At 44.5% G+C, this 13,968-nt stretch overlaps 1 protein-coding gene and 1 pseudogene across 1 annotated transcript; one reads left to right on the plus strand and one right to left on the minus strand.

The window, feature by feature from the left end:
• Nucleotides 1-8,976: 8,976 nt before the first annotated feature.
• On the minus strand, nucleotides 8,977-10,370 carry LOC147977868 (putative L-type lectin-domain containing receptor kinase S.5; annotated as a pseudogene).
• Nucleotides 10,371-10,468: 98 nt separating this feature from the next.
• On the plus strand, nucleotides 10,469-13,141 carry LOC147977869 (protein FAR1-RELATED SEQUENCE 5-like). Its single transcript, XM_087514576.1, has 4 exons — nucleotides 10,469-10,531; nucleotides 10,618-12,283; nucleotides 12,377-12,607; nucleotides 12,885-13,141. The coding sequence occupies exons 1-4, from the start codon at nucleotides 10,469-10,471 to the stop codon at nucleotides 13,139-13,141; spliced, it is 2,217 nt and encodes a 738-aa protein (XP_087370702.1).
• The last annotated feature ends 827 nt before the right edge of the window (nucleotides 13,142-13,968 follow it).

Genomic DNA, 13,968 nt, shown 5'->3' on the forward strand with positions numbered 1-13,968 from the left:
AAAAAGAATAATTTTGCAGGTCCCTGAAGATACTGACCCCAGTTCCACAACAACTAAATCAAAGTCAAACACAAAATCAAGAAGGACAAAGGGGAGAAATAGAGGACTCACATGAACAAGACACAGACAATGAATACCTCGATGAAGAAGACATTGAGAGGTTCCTACAAAATCAGCAAGAGGCTGCATCAGAAGGCAATCTTATGAACACCAGCAGCAATTTCAAGCCACAGTTAGGCATGTAGTTCAAAACAAAATAAGAAGCCCAGGAATATATGAATTTCTACTCAAAACTGGCTTGATTTTTAGTGGCTACAATAGCATCCTCAAGAACAACAAGCAAAAGGAGAAATAATGAGCTTGGTTCACATAAAACTTCAAAAGAGCTTGGTCAAAGTCTGCTTCATCACCTGAAAGTTCCCAAAAAATGCAAAATACAACAGACACAAAATAAATAAACAGACTTTAAGAAATAAGAGTTGAAAAAAGTAGAGAAAAAGAAAGAAATAGCTACCATTGACAGGCGCAAATGATTCGTCAGCAAACCAATCTGCACTCTCAAAAGAAGATGCTAACGGAACGCCCTGATGATAGACTTTCCATAGCCTACCCATTAAACACGAAAAAACTGGTTGCCAGGACCCTCCTCACACTACTAGGAAAAACCTTATACACAGAAATTTAGCAACAGCGCGGGTTAAAAAAGGACGCTAGTGCTAGATAGCAGTAGCGGTTCAGAATAAACCGCGCTGCAGATACGATTCTAGCAGTAGCGCGCGTGCCCGTAAAAACGCTACTACTAATATTCCCATTGCTGGAACGATGGGCTACGCATAGCAGTAGCGGCCTTGCAGGAAGCGCGCTACCGCTAGGGCATGAGTAGCAGCGCGTTTTCCTGTAACAGCGCTACTGCTAATGAAAATAAAATAAAATGAAAAACAAATAGAAAAGTAAATGAAAATGAAAGAAACAGAAAAAGGAGAAAGAAAAAAAATAAAATGTAAAGCAAAATAAATGAAAAAGCGAAAAAACAGAGAAAGGCTTAGCTGTAGCGTGTGTTAGTAAGAGGCGCTGTAGCTAACGCAGCTGCAGCGCGTTTCGAGGACCCCCGGTATAGAAATAGAAAAGGAAATAAAAAAGAGAGAAACTTACATATGTATAGTAGCGCGTTTTGGAAAAATCGCTATAGCTACTTTAGCTATAGCGCGTTTTGCGAAACGCGCTACCGCTAGTTTTGACTTAACCAAAAAATAGTTTCCCCCCTGGCCACCACTTGCCCCCCAAATCTTTAGACCCACCCCGCCGCCGTCTCCCCGATTCGTCGTCGCCCCACTTCGCCGCCGTCTCCTGCCGACGTCGACGCCCCCGGAGCCACCAGAGCCGTGCGCCGTCGACGCCATCGGAGCCGCCCCCAACGCCACGGAGCCGCGCGGCCTCATCAACGCCACCGGAGCCGCCGTTGACGCCACCGGATCCTCCCTCGCCAGAACTGCCTCCCTCGCCGTCACCGGAGACGCCCCTGCCTCCCTCGCCACCACTGCCTCCCTCGCCACCACCGGAGCCATCCTCTGTAAGCCCCCACCCCTCCTCTCTCTCTGTCATGCATAGGTTAGCTAGTTTAATTATGTTAATTATCTAGGTTAGGGCAAAATTTTAGTTAGGGCTTTGACAGAGAAGTAGTTAGGTTAACTAGTTTAATTAGGTTAATTACCTAGGTTAGTGCAAAAATTTAGTTAGGGCTTTGACAGAGAACTAGTCAGGTTAACTAGTTTGATTAGGCTAATTATCTAGGTTATTTAGGCAAGTTTTATTTTAAAGATGATCCCTTCCTAGACTTTTGTTGTTGATTATATCTTTTCATTGAAGTGGTCATGTTGTTTGTGCCCAAGTGCCTTTGTTGTTTCAATGAAGCTGAGTGGCCTATATATATTTTGCCGGAATGTTGATTCATTTCCGTTCCGGCAAATTTCAGGTTCTCGATTTGTCCACTTTTTAGCAAAGGTCATGCCGAAATTTTCCGTGAATTTCGGCATGACTTGTGCTACAAACTAGGACATATCGAGTGCCCGTGTGATTTGCCGCACCAGGAAGGAGTCAACGTTCCTGCAAAACAATAGGCCTTTTTATGTCATTATTCATTTATTAGGTCTAGAATTAATTGACTAGATTTAATCATAGGAAACATGGCTAGCAACGATGAAGGACAGGGTTCTGGTGATTGCGACGACGCCTACCGGGCGGCAGACGAATTTTTTAGCCTTACCGATGATCAACTGATGTTATTGCTGGGCCCACCGGTGGCATCGGGGACTGAGACCGACACGCAGACCGATGCTGAGATTGAGACCGGCGCTCAGACTTAGACATGCATCGAGACCGGCGCTGAGACTGAGACCGGCGCTGCCTCGGGGAGCGGAGAACCGCGTGGGCGGGCGGCGAGGGAGACGGCGGGGGTAGCCCGCGGTAGTTTTTCCCTTTTTTTGTAAATTATGTTTAAATTTGAACGAACTCGCCGATGTTTGCGTTAAATTTGAGTCGTGTTTGCACCGTATTTGACTTTTTAAAAATAACGTGAGCGCCACGACTGGGGGGGGGGGGGGGGGCATCACGCCCCCGGTGCGCGGTTTAGCGCCGGTGCGCCCCCAAGGGGCGATTTTCTGCCCCTTCTAGGGGGCCAACGGCTGGAGATGCCCTAAGATTTGCTAAGAAGGCTGTTCGTGCAAGCCCATGGGAAGTAAAATCCCGCAGTCATCAAGCTAGCCCATATAACTGTTCGCAGTAGGTTTCCATAACTGTTCGCAGTAGGTTTCCAGGGTTCGTCTTCCTGTTTCGCTCGCTGCCACCGCTCTGTCTTCTTCTCAACGCCGCCGCTCTCTCTTCCACTGCCATGAAACGGCATCCACTAATACACATGAAACAACAGCATTCATTTCCCTTCAATACCCCGCCCCCCATTACCTTGCAAATGCAACCAATCACAGTCTTTAAAGGGACGTCATCGACCACAGAAGACTGCTCGGGTCCTCCTACCCTCCGAGCCAGCCTCCGGTCGTCAACTCTGGTAGGTGGATGCTACCTATTGTCAGCCACAGTCAGCCTTTCCTTTCCCCGAGCTCATGGTTTATGAATTTGCTATCTGGCGCTTCGGATCCAAAGGTGTTTTGCTCATCGAATAAAAAGATCACACAACCTTTCTCCGTTCCCATATGATTTCCTGATAGGTATGTGTTTTCGTGTATGATTGAGTATATTCGTTTCTAACAACATGTTGGGGAATAGAGAGCTAGACTTTCATTAACAATTCAGTTTCTTGCTTTCTGTCAATGCTAGAGTTTAATAACAACTAAAATATAACATACGCAGTTTGTCCGAGATGGGGAAGAGAGAACATTAGATATGCATGCGTGATGAACTGACCGAAAAGAGGCCACAAGGGTAAGGTTATCATTTTTTGCATGCTATTGAAAGTATAACAGAACTCCATTTGGAATTTCCTCAAGTTGGGCAACTTATATTACGACTTCAACTTTATTCTGTAGAAAACTGATACAGTGTGCTATGTTGAGAAGTATTTTTCTTCAATGCATGCTATTGAAGAGACTATCTAGGGTATATTCCAATTGCTACCCAATGTAGTACATGCTTCTTACACAATTTTTTTTACTGATGCTGTTGATCTTCCTCCTTTTGGGGTCCATCTGTATGTGTGTGCTAGCTGGTATATAAGATTTTGCAGGTCACCAGTTCATCACACCCAATATGATCTAACACCACTAATGAAAAGTTATGTGTTGCTCCCGTGAGTTCCGTTCATGCTACTAATGACCTATCATAGGGGTCATGGCCAATCATTGTGTCGGAGTTCTTGCCTCCCAGGTCTTCAATTTTGATTCGAGCGGATACTTGAGCAGCTAACCTTCCATTATACATCTTTCCTGAAGCACTTCGACAGGAAGGCGCTAGAAAATTTCATTTGTTTTTTTCTGGAAATATCTTACTAATAGTTTTGTGTTTTTGTTTCATTCAGCTACAGTGAAGAGATTTAATATTAAAATTGTTGTCCATCAATGAATTTTCTAAGTTGCAACTATATGTTAGCAAGTAATTATATGTAAAAGACAAGTTTTTTTCCATCATTACTCCTATGTAGATTATATAGTACGGTTTCTTGGCTTTGATGGTCTTATGGCCTGCTACCTTCTTTTTAAAGTTGCATATACTAAACAAGAGGACTAACTTCTGTGTACATAAACATGCTATAAGATCAATTGTCATATATCAAACAATGTGCCATATGTATAATGAGATGGCCTTTCTCTCCCCACTACAATGCGTGAAAAATGTCAAGATCTAATGATTTGTTGGTGAATTGGAAATATTTATAACAATATTTCTCGATTGTACATTACATTACTGCACTTAAGTGTGCATTTAGTTAATCATTTTTCACATTCAGAAGTTTCAGTCATCTCCAAACTTTTCACTCCGTTTTATGGTATGATATATTTGAACATCCAACTATCGTATAATTAATCTAACATGTCACCTCGGTACACAATTAATGTCATTCATGTATAGCTATCCATCTTCCGCCACAATGCGTGGGGTACATCGAATACGCCAACAACAGTTCCAGTCAAATCATTAATCCAATCAAGAAACGTAAATACCCCTTGATGATTTTTAATATTTATCATTGCATCAACCTTCCTCTATAGAATCCCGCGGCAACGCGCGGGGTATCACCTAGTATTTTTAGTGTATGGCACCGCGCGCTTCCGATAGCACAGATACTTGACACAAGTCAATTCTACAATAGGCTGTCTAAACTTATGCCCTATACAGATACTTGACACAATTGAGTGGCTAAACTTGAGTGGCCGGTAGTACAAATACTTAACACAAGTCAATTCTACAGGAGCAGAAAAACTTTATGCCCTGTTGCTTTTGACATACTAAATACTTCTACTTTCTCATGGGCATGTAAATCAAGTTATTAAGCTGGTTAAACATGCAAAGGTTGTGCCACAATTATACTATACCTGGTACACATGCTTAGCCTAAACGTTGTGACCCGGCAAAGCTGCAGGTCTAGAGGATGAATGAAGGAGGAGGAGGTTTTAGTGTGTGAGGAGAGGTAAGAGGAGATGATAAGGGTTTGCGGGGCTCCATGAACTCCGCTCCACCTAGAGCACCTTCGAGGAAACTTCCTTGCACCCATTTTTCGTCGTAATACCTCAGCCAATCCGAGCACATCACCTGACCTAATTAGGACGTGACCTTTGGCCGTCTTAATATCTTGCTGGATGAGTAGGTACTACTACTAATGAAGTCTCCACTCCGGCCGGCCGGTCTCTTGTCCGGTTTCTAAAGAAAAGACGATCTATTTCTTCAGTTCCACTCATTGGGATTTGATTGCGTTATGCTGGTTTAACTATCCCTTAAATTGTTTTTTAAGAAACTATCAATTAATAAGTTAACCCAATGACAAATTATAAATGCGGTTGATATCCATCCGGCAACTTTGAAAGTGAGACATCTTTTAATTATAAGTTATGGAGTTGTCATACAAACGATTAGGACATGTACAAATTAAGCAGGTGCATATATATACATCGGTGCTTCATAAAAAAAAGGGGTCTTATTTAGTCCACCGCTTGGCGGGATGCTTAAGAGCAACTCTAGCAGACCCCGCAAAAGACGCAAAATTATAAAATTCCGGCGAGTATGCGGGCTTGGCCCAATTTTCCGGCCAAAACAGAGCCCGCATACTCGCCCGGCCCGTACAAAAAATTTCCGCGGCCCGCAAACCGCACGCCCCGACCACTATATCTACGGTTTATTAACCTTTTCTGACCGAGAAAACTTCGGAAAAAGCAAAATTTGTCGAAAACCAAAACAACTTGACATCGATGCCATGAATTTGTCATACAAGACCATGAAAAAAAGTTAGCGCCATTTCAAGGATGGACGGCGCCTCCATGGAGGATACGATGCGCTGGACAATGCCACCGCCCAATCCAGACGAAATTTTGGACTTTTGTCCGGGATGGGTTTGGAGGTGGATAGGAGGGACCTCGGCTTCGCCTCCAGGGAGGGTAACGTCGCCGATGTCGGGCCGAACTAGCCGGCCAAAGTTTCCTTCGGTCCCCATCCTATACCACCCAAGTCCTACTTATAGTATCTTTCCTCCAGCCTATCGAAATTCGTGTTTTTATTAACCAGCAGCACATGCACTTTGTTATCTATCTGCTCCGGATCCGGGAGCGAGTCGTGAACCGAAACGTGCAGATCTGAAAGTGCCATGGGGCTCAACCCACCAAGAAGGAGGATCGAGAAGAACAACCACCGTAGATATCTAGGCACCAGATCCAACTATCCGACATGGCCAGCGACGAACACCAACACCCCGCACCGGCTGACGGCGTCCAAGCGCCGGATCCAGAGGGATCCAACCTGAACCGGGCGGTGCCCGCGACCACCCGGTCTTGCCCACCACGCAGCCACAACCTCGCCATGAGAACACATCCAAGCCGCTGTTAAGCTTTTTAATCTTGATTATGTATCTGCGTATTTGTTTTGAGTCCTACTTGTAACTTAGATGTCTAGGGAGTAGCGAGTCCGGCGAAGCTTCAACAAAGATGTGTGGAGAAGGCGAGATGCCAGACCGCCGTGAGAAGCGGGAAGATGTGATGAAGCTGGAGCGTGACCGGCTGCACGATGAGGAGGAGCTGGGTGATCCGGCAAGGTAGTTAAGCTGCGTGTGTTGGCTGGGTCATGTGTTAGTGGCTAGGATTTGTGCATGCACTAGTTAGTTAGTTAGTGGCTGCATGCATGAGTTGCATGGCCAGGTTGCGTGGGCGTTGAGAAAGGATGACGTGCATGTAGCCAGTAGGTTAGTGCGTGGAGGCCGAGTCTTGTGCATCGTGGAGAGATTCCAGGGATGCATGGTCTTATCTTGTACTGCCTACTTAAGTTAAGAAAATGAATGAGAAGAAAGAGGCTGTGAGGGCTGGGAAAAATACACAATGTAGTCTCTTGTTCCACCAAGGAGGAGAGCCTCCCGGCAAAGCACCAGCTGGTCTTCTCCTTGGTTGCGCGTGTGTGTAGAGTTTCATGTGTGTGTGTGTGTTTGTTCTTGTGCTCTTGTGAGAAGAAGAGAGAAACAACGAGAGAAAGAGAGTGGGAGCTGTGAGAGGCAGCACCAAGGTAGAAAAAGAGCGGTGTTGCGAGGAGGCGGCGCCAAAAGCCGCCGCTGCGCCGCACAAGCCGCCGTCAGGAGTTGCCCGCACGCCTCGCTGTCGGACCCCACGCTAGCCTGACGCCTCCTCTCGATCTGGCCGTCCCATGCCAGCCGTGACGCTCGAAGGGGAGAGATGCCCCGCCGTCCTGGTTTTGCCCGACGGCGCTGCTGACGGCAGCGAGGTGGGAGAAGAGGCGGGCGAGGTTCGAGTGGCGACGGCTAGGGTTTCGCCCCGGATCGCCCACGGGGGCGACACGAGGGGGAGGGGTAGAAGGAGGGGGAGGGGGTAGCCGAGTTAGAATTGGACTCTACCTTTAGTACAAATACTTAACACAAGTTAATTCTACAAAAGCCGCAAAACTTTATGCTACTACTACTTTGTCATGGACATATAAATCAAGTTATTAAGCTGGTTAAACATGTTAAGCTCGTGCCACAATTATAGTATACCTGGTACACACGCTCAGCCCAAGCGTTGGGACCCGGCAACGCTGCAGGTCTAGTGGATAAATGAAGGAGGAGGAGGTTTCCGTGCACGAGAGGTAAGAGGAGACGATAACGGTTTACGGGGCTCCATGAACTCTGCTCCAACTAGAGCAACTTCGAGGAAACTTCCTTGCACCCATTTTTCATCGTAATACCTCAGCCAATACGAGCACATCAGCTGACCTAATTAGAGCGTGACCTTTGGTCGTCTCAATATCTTGCTGGATGAGTAGGTACAGTAATACTAATGAAGTCTCCACTCCGGCAGGCCGGTCTCTTCTCCCGTTTCTAAAGAAAAGACTATCTATTTCTTCAGTTCCACTCATTAAGCTTTGATTGCGTTGTGCTGGTTTAACTATCCCGTAAATTGTTTTTTAAGAAACTATCAATTAATAAGTTAACCCAATGACACGTTATAAACGCGTGTGATAACAATCCCGCAACTTTCAAAGTGAGACATCTTTTAACTATAAGTTAAGGAGATGTCATACAAACAATTAGGCCCAGTACAGAGCAGGTGCATGTATATACGTCGGTGCTTCATAAAAAACCGGGTCTTATTTAGCCCGTCGCTTGGCGGGGTGCTTAAAGCCGGCCATAGTGGTGGTATCTTAGCTAGTATCATACACATGTGGTAAAGAATTAAAGAAGAGAGAGAGGACTAGAGTAACATAGATAGATACCGTATCATATTAAATGATATGCTATTTTGTGTCATGCATGACAATAAATAATAATCTATGATACTACCCTATGATACTATACACTATGAAGGTAGTATCATACACTAGTATCATATGCATGATACTAATATATATATGATACTCTCCACTATGAATAGCCTAAGAAGGGCAACATGTGCTAACTTTTGCTTGGATGCCAACCGCTGCTTGTGGGGTTCCGGCTGCAACCTCCTTAGGTTTTAAAGCAGTTAAGCAGCTATACGAATCACTCTCTGTTGTAGGTATTAAAATCTTTTAGCAAATATCTTGCATTTTACATTCCCTTAGCTAGGTAGGATGGACCATAGATGGATGATATGTACTCCCTCTGTTCACAAATATAAGATGTTTTAACCTTTTGAGACATGTTTTAGAATGTTTGTTCACCCATTTTAGTCCGTATCTAGTCCATATTGAAATATCAAAATATTTTATATTTGTGAACCAAGGAAGTATAGTAGAGAAATGGATGAAAAGTACATATACACACTCTTTTCTTTAAGGAAATAGCGACATAATCTTTAACACATATGAAATGAAGGCGATGGCAATGGGTCGCTAGGTTGTTGTCGCCCCCAGGGCATCACTGCTGCTCACCGACGAGCCATCCTCCCATTGTGTGCTTGTGATCATCACTGGTTCATCAAATTCCAAGGGGATCCAGCCGCCTTCTGGCGGCCACACGAAGGTTGGTTTCTCTAGTGGCACGTGCGGCAAGGGCGTGGATTTGGCAACGATATGCACCACCTCTGCCATGCTTGGGCGGTCCGGCGGGTTGGGGTTGGTGCACGCCAACCCAAGAAGCAGCAAGCGACTAGCATCATCATCGTCAAACTCTCCAACCACCTCGTCGTCCACAGCTTCGAGCAGTCTCCCCTCCCGGTGAGCTGTCCAGACCCAGTCAGCTAGCAGTTGAAAGGACTCATGGTAGCCATTGAGTGCCCGCTTTCCGGTGACAACCTCAAGGATTAGCACCCCAAGCGCGTAAATGTCGGTCTTGCGTGTGGCCTTGCGGCTCATCGAGTACTCCGGTGCTACGAAGCCTCATGTCCCCGCGACGCCTATATCCGTGTAGGAGTTCTTGTCCAAGCAAGTGATGATGCGGGCAAGGCCGAAGTCACCGAGGCGGCCATGGAAGGAAGAGTCGAGCATGATGTTGCTCGCCTTGATATCGCGGTGGAGCACCATGTGCTCGTGCTCGTGGTGGACGTAGTGGAGCCCTGCAGCGACATCCATGATGATGTCGTAGCGGGCCATCCTAGGAGGGTGACTGACTGCTGCGGGGTTTCGCGCCTGCCAAACAGGTGCTGGTCCAGGCTGCCATTTGGCATGTACTCGTAGATGAGCAGGAGTTCACCTTTCTTATAGCACCAACCTGATATTAATTATTGCTTAGAAAAGGAAAACACCAAAATATACACGACAAATAATATGATTGAATGGTGAAGAACTTTCATACCGACGAGTGGCACGATGTTTCGGTGACGCAGACGGTTGATAACATGAACCTCTGCCAGGAAGTCGTCGTAGCAGCGGTCATCATTACGCGTGAACTTCTTCACTGCCACGTCGACATCTACGCGTGACTTCCACCGGGGAAAAAAATCTTGTACGACCGGGTCGCACGAGGCCAAACGGGAGACCACCTCGAGCGCATGACATCTGGCGTACGAATCTCAAAGCAGCGTTCGCCTGGCTTCCAGCCCAGCCCACCCCACTTCCGTTTCCCACGCCCCGTCCTTTCAGCTTCTAATCTGTTTCATCTTCCAAAACGAAAAAAACCCATCTCCGTCTCTTCCATCTCGCCGGCGACGGCGTGCCAAGATGGCGCAGCCCGACGAGGGCAAGGAGGCACTGGATCGGGAGACCACCTCTCTGCCCACGGCTACTCCAATCAGGGTAAAATAATCAGTACACATGCCACACCAAGCACAATCCCCTCTTCCTGAAGCCTATTTTGATTGATTCAATTACCTTGCAGCAATTTTCAACGACTGAGACTAATGGCCAGCCCTCGATGAGCAGCACACCGGCGGCCTCTGCTCCAGAATCCTCTCTGCCCACAGCTACTCCGACCATGGTAAGTTCAGTAACCAGTACGCATGCAACAGCTAGCACGATCCTCTCTTCCTGAAGCATCTCTTGATTGATTCAATTACCTTGCAGCAATTGCCAAGAACTGAGACTAATGGCCAGCGGAGAATGAGCAACACACCATTGAATAATCAAGACATACAAGATGCAGATAATGCTCCAAGAGTTGGGAAGTGCTTTCAGTCTGAAGAAGAGGCGTACCAATTTTACAATTCTTATGCTCAAACCAAGGGATTTAGCATTAGGAAGTGCCACTTGAAGTTTAGAGCTGATGGGACTTTAAGTTCCAGATATTTTGTTTGTAGCAAGGCAGGTGTGAAAAATGCTAATCCAACACGTGTGGCCAAGAAAGAACAAGCTATTTCGAGGACTAATTGTATGGCTCGAGTTCAATTCAGCATCAATCAAGAGGGAATTTGGACTGCTCAGAAAGTTACGCTTGACCACAATCACCAGCTTGTAAGTCCAGATAAGAGGCACATGCTTAGATCGCAGCGTCAACTCTTAGATGTTGATCGCCACATGATTAAGCAAATGAGGACATCGGGAATTAAACAAGCTGAAATATATGATTTTTGCGAGCTTTGGTATGGTAAAGATGCTATACCATTCTTGCAAATGGATTGCAACAATTATTTGCGAAGTGAGCGCTCAAAGTATTTGGAAACCAAAGATGCACAAACATTAATGGAGTATCTAAAGAACAAGCAAGCTGAGGACCCTTCGTTTTTCTATGCCATGCAGTTAGATGATGATGATGGTACAATAATGAACATTATTTGGACTGATGGACAAGCTATCATGGACTATTCTGTCTTTGGAGATGCCCTTTCCTTTGACACCACATTTTCAACAAATAAGTTTCAAATGCCATTTGCTCCGTTTATTGGTGTTAATCATCACAAGCAGACTATTCTTTTTGGTGCAGCACTACTATCTAATGAATCTGCAGATACCTTTGAGTGGGTTTTTAGAACCTTTCTACAAGCTATGTCTGGTAAGCAGCCTGAAACAATATTCACCGATCAATGTGCCGCCATTATAAATGCTATTGGAAGGGTTTTCCCAAGAACACGACATCGTCTTTGTTTATGGCATTTGTATCAAAATGCTGCAAAACATCTAAGTCAAGTAATCAGCGACAATGATAATTTTCTTAAAGAATTCAAAAGGTGTGTGTATGAAGATAGATCACTGGCACATTTTGAGAATAGATGGCATGAGCTATTGCTTAAGTATCAGATTGAGGATAATTCTTGGATAAGAAATCTGTACAAGTTGCGTGAGAAGTGGGCTACTATATATCGTCGGGATTCTTTTAGTGCATATATGACATCAACCCAAAGGAGTGAAGGAATGAACAACGTGTTCAAGAAAACTTTCCGCAAAAGGCTTTGTCTTTCTGAATTGATAGAAGCATATGATAAGTGCATTGCTCGTCTTTGCCGGAAAGAAAAATACGAAGACTACAAGTCACGCCATACCATTCCAGTACCCTGCCTACCAAACCTACCTTTGTTGAAGACTGCGGCTGAATCATATACTAGGACACTCTATTCTGAGTTTCAAGAGGAATTCAAGAAGCAGTTCAGTTTATCATGTATTTTCCTGAGCACCGATGGCACAATTAGCACTTACAAGGTGACATCTTTCGAGTACAAGAATGATGAAGCCATAGTGGCTTTCAACCCAACTACTTTGGAGATATCTTGTTCATGCAAATTGTATGGTTGTGTAGGTACGTAATACATTCTTCCGCGTTTGCCTAAAATTGTTCTAAATGTTGTATGTATATTGTGCAACCCTTCTGAAATTGCTCTAAATGTTGTAGGTATATTGTGCAAGCACGATAATAAGGTTTTCACATGCTGCAATATCATCATCCTGCCAAGTCAGTACATATCGAACAGATGGATGAAGTATGCAAAACAAGAAATTTCTACATCAAAACTGAATTGCAATGATAGCTTAGAATCCATGTTTGCACATACTTCTCGAAAGATGATTCCACTTGCATTGAAGTGCAAAACATCAAAGGAGGTTCTTACACATCTCAACAATGGTATTGATAAGTTGGCTTTGTAAGCACTAGAATTACTTAGCAATTTAAACTTGGGTGAAGATGAGGACTTTGAAAGTTCCTCCGAAATGACTGGATATGTTGCAAAAACAAAGGTGCCATTTAGAGCTCCTGAACGAATAAAAGGTTCAAAGCAAAAAAGATCAAAAGATGTGCTAGAGGGAGCAAAGAAAGGCAAAAAAAAGGTACCTTTGCTTGTTCTGTGTGAATAAGTAGCAATGTTTCATTTCTATTTCTTATATCTACATACAATTTGCAGGAAAAGGTACAAACTATCCAGCAAAGGAGTCCGTGTTTGGTCCGTCCGCAGTTGGCCCTTCGGAATATGATTTTGGTGGTACTATAAATCCATCAATATCCATGGCATTTGGAGAGTATCCATCATTTTTAGGTCAACCTATCCAAGGAGAATTCACAAGACTATTGCTTGAGGCTCATGGAGATGGCACAACACCGCCGGCCGCTCGTCAACTGGATTTCAACGGTGGTGCTAGTACATCAAGGTTTCAGCCGTGACGAGCCCGATCGTGCGTTGATGTATAATGTCTTGTTGGTTCCTCACTGCTAGTTAGCTGGGCATGTCAGCTATATGGTTTATGTATTTGGTTTAGCATAAAACTGGAGCTATCCTTTTATTTTGCTGCTATGTGTGTGTCACCTGACAATGCTGAACATCTATTATCAAACATATATTCTATTAAACTGAAGGTATCATTTTCTTCTACTGCTATGTGCTAGTGTTTCACCTGAAGCTATCATTTTCTTCTGCTGCTATGTGTGTATTTCACCTGGCAAATGGTGCTATTTACTTGCTGCAATATAAAACTGAAGCTATCATTTTCCTCTGTAGCAAACCATGAATGTTTGTTCATGCCAACAGTTGACACCGTATCAGATTATCAGGGCAAATGCAAAATGGACACCAACATATACATTGCAAATCTTGTTTTATTCATGTCAAATGGTTCTATTTACTTGCTGCAACACAAACTGAAGCTATCATTTTCTTCTGCTGTTATATGCTAGTGTTTCACCTGACAATGGTTTCTACAAAGTTTCTTTTGTCTCTGTGAACTGATCAGTTGTACAACACACACAAGGGTGCATATACTTGGTGCCTTACCAGATATTGGAAGGAAACAAGTGATCAGTATGTTCAACAGCACAAATACACTGAAAATGTCGCAACACATTATATGATGAGTGGACAAGAACAACTATACATTGCAAATTCCACAAGCTTTCATTCACACAGAAATTCGTTTACAACATAGGCCAGTCTTGTAAGAGAATAAAATTCAGACAGGAAAATACAGAATAGTTGCCTTTGTTCAGGCTTTTAC

Source organism: Triticum urartu, chromosome 3A, assembly GCF_056163025.1.
Source record: "Triticum urartu cultivar PI428250 chromosome 3A, HENAU_Tu73, whole genome shotgun sequence".
Taxonomy (NCBI): Eukaryota; Viridiplantae; Streptophyta; class Magnoliopsida; order Poales; family Poaceae; genus Triticum; species Triticum urartu.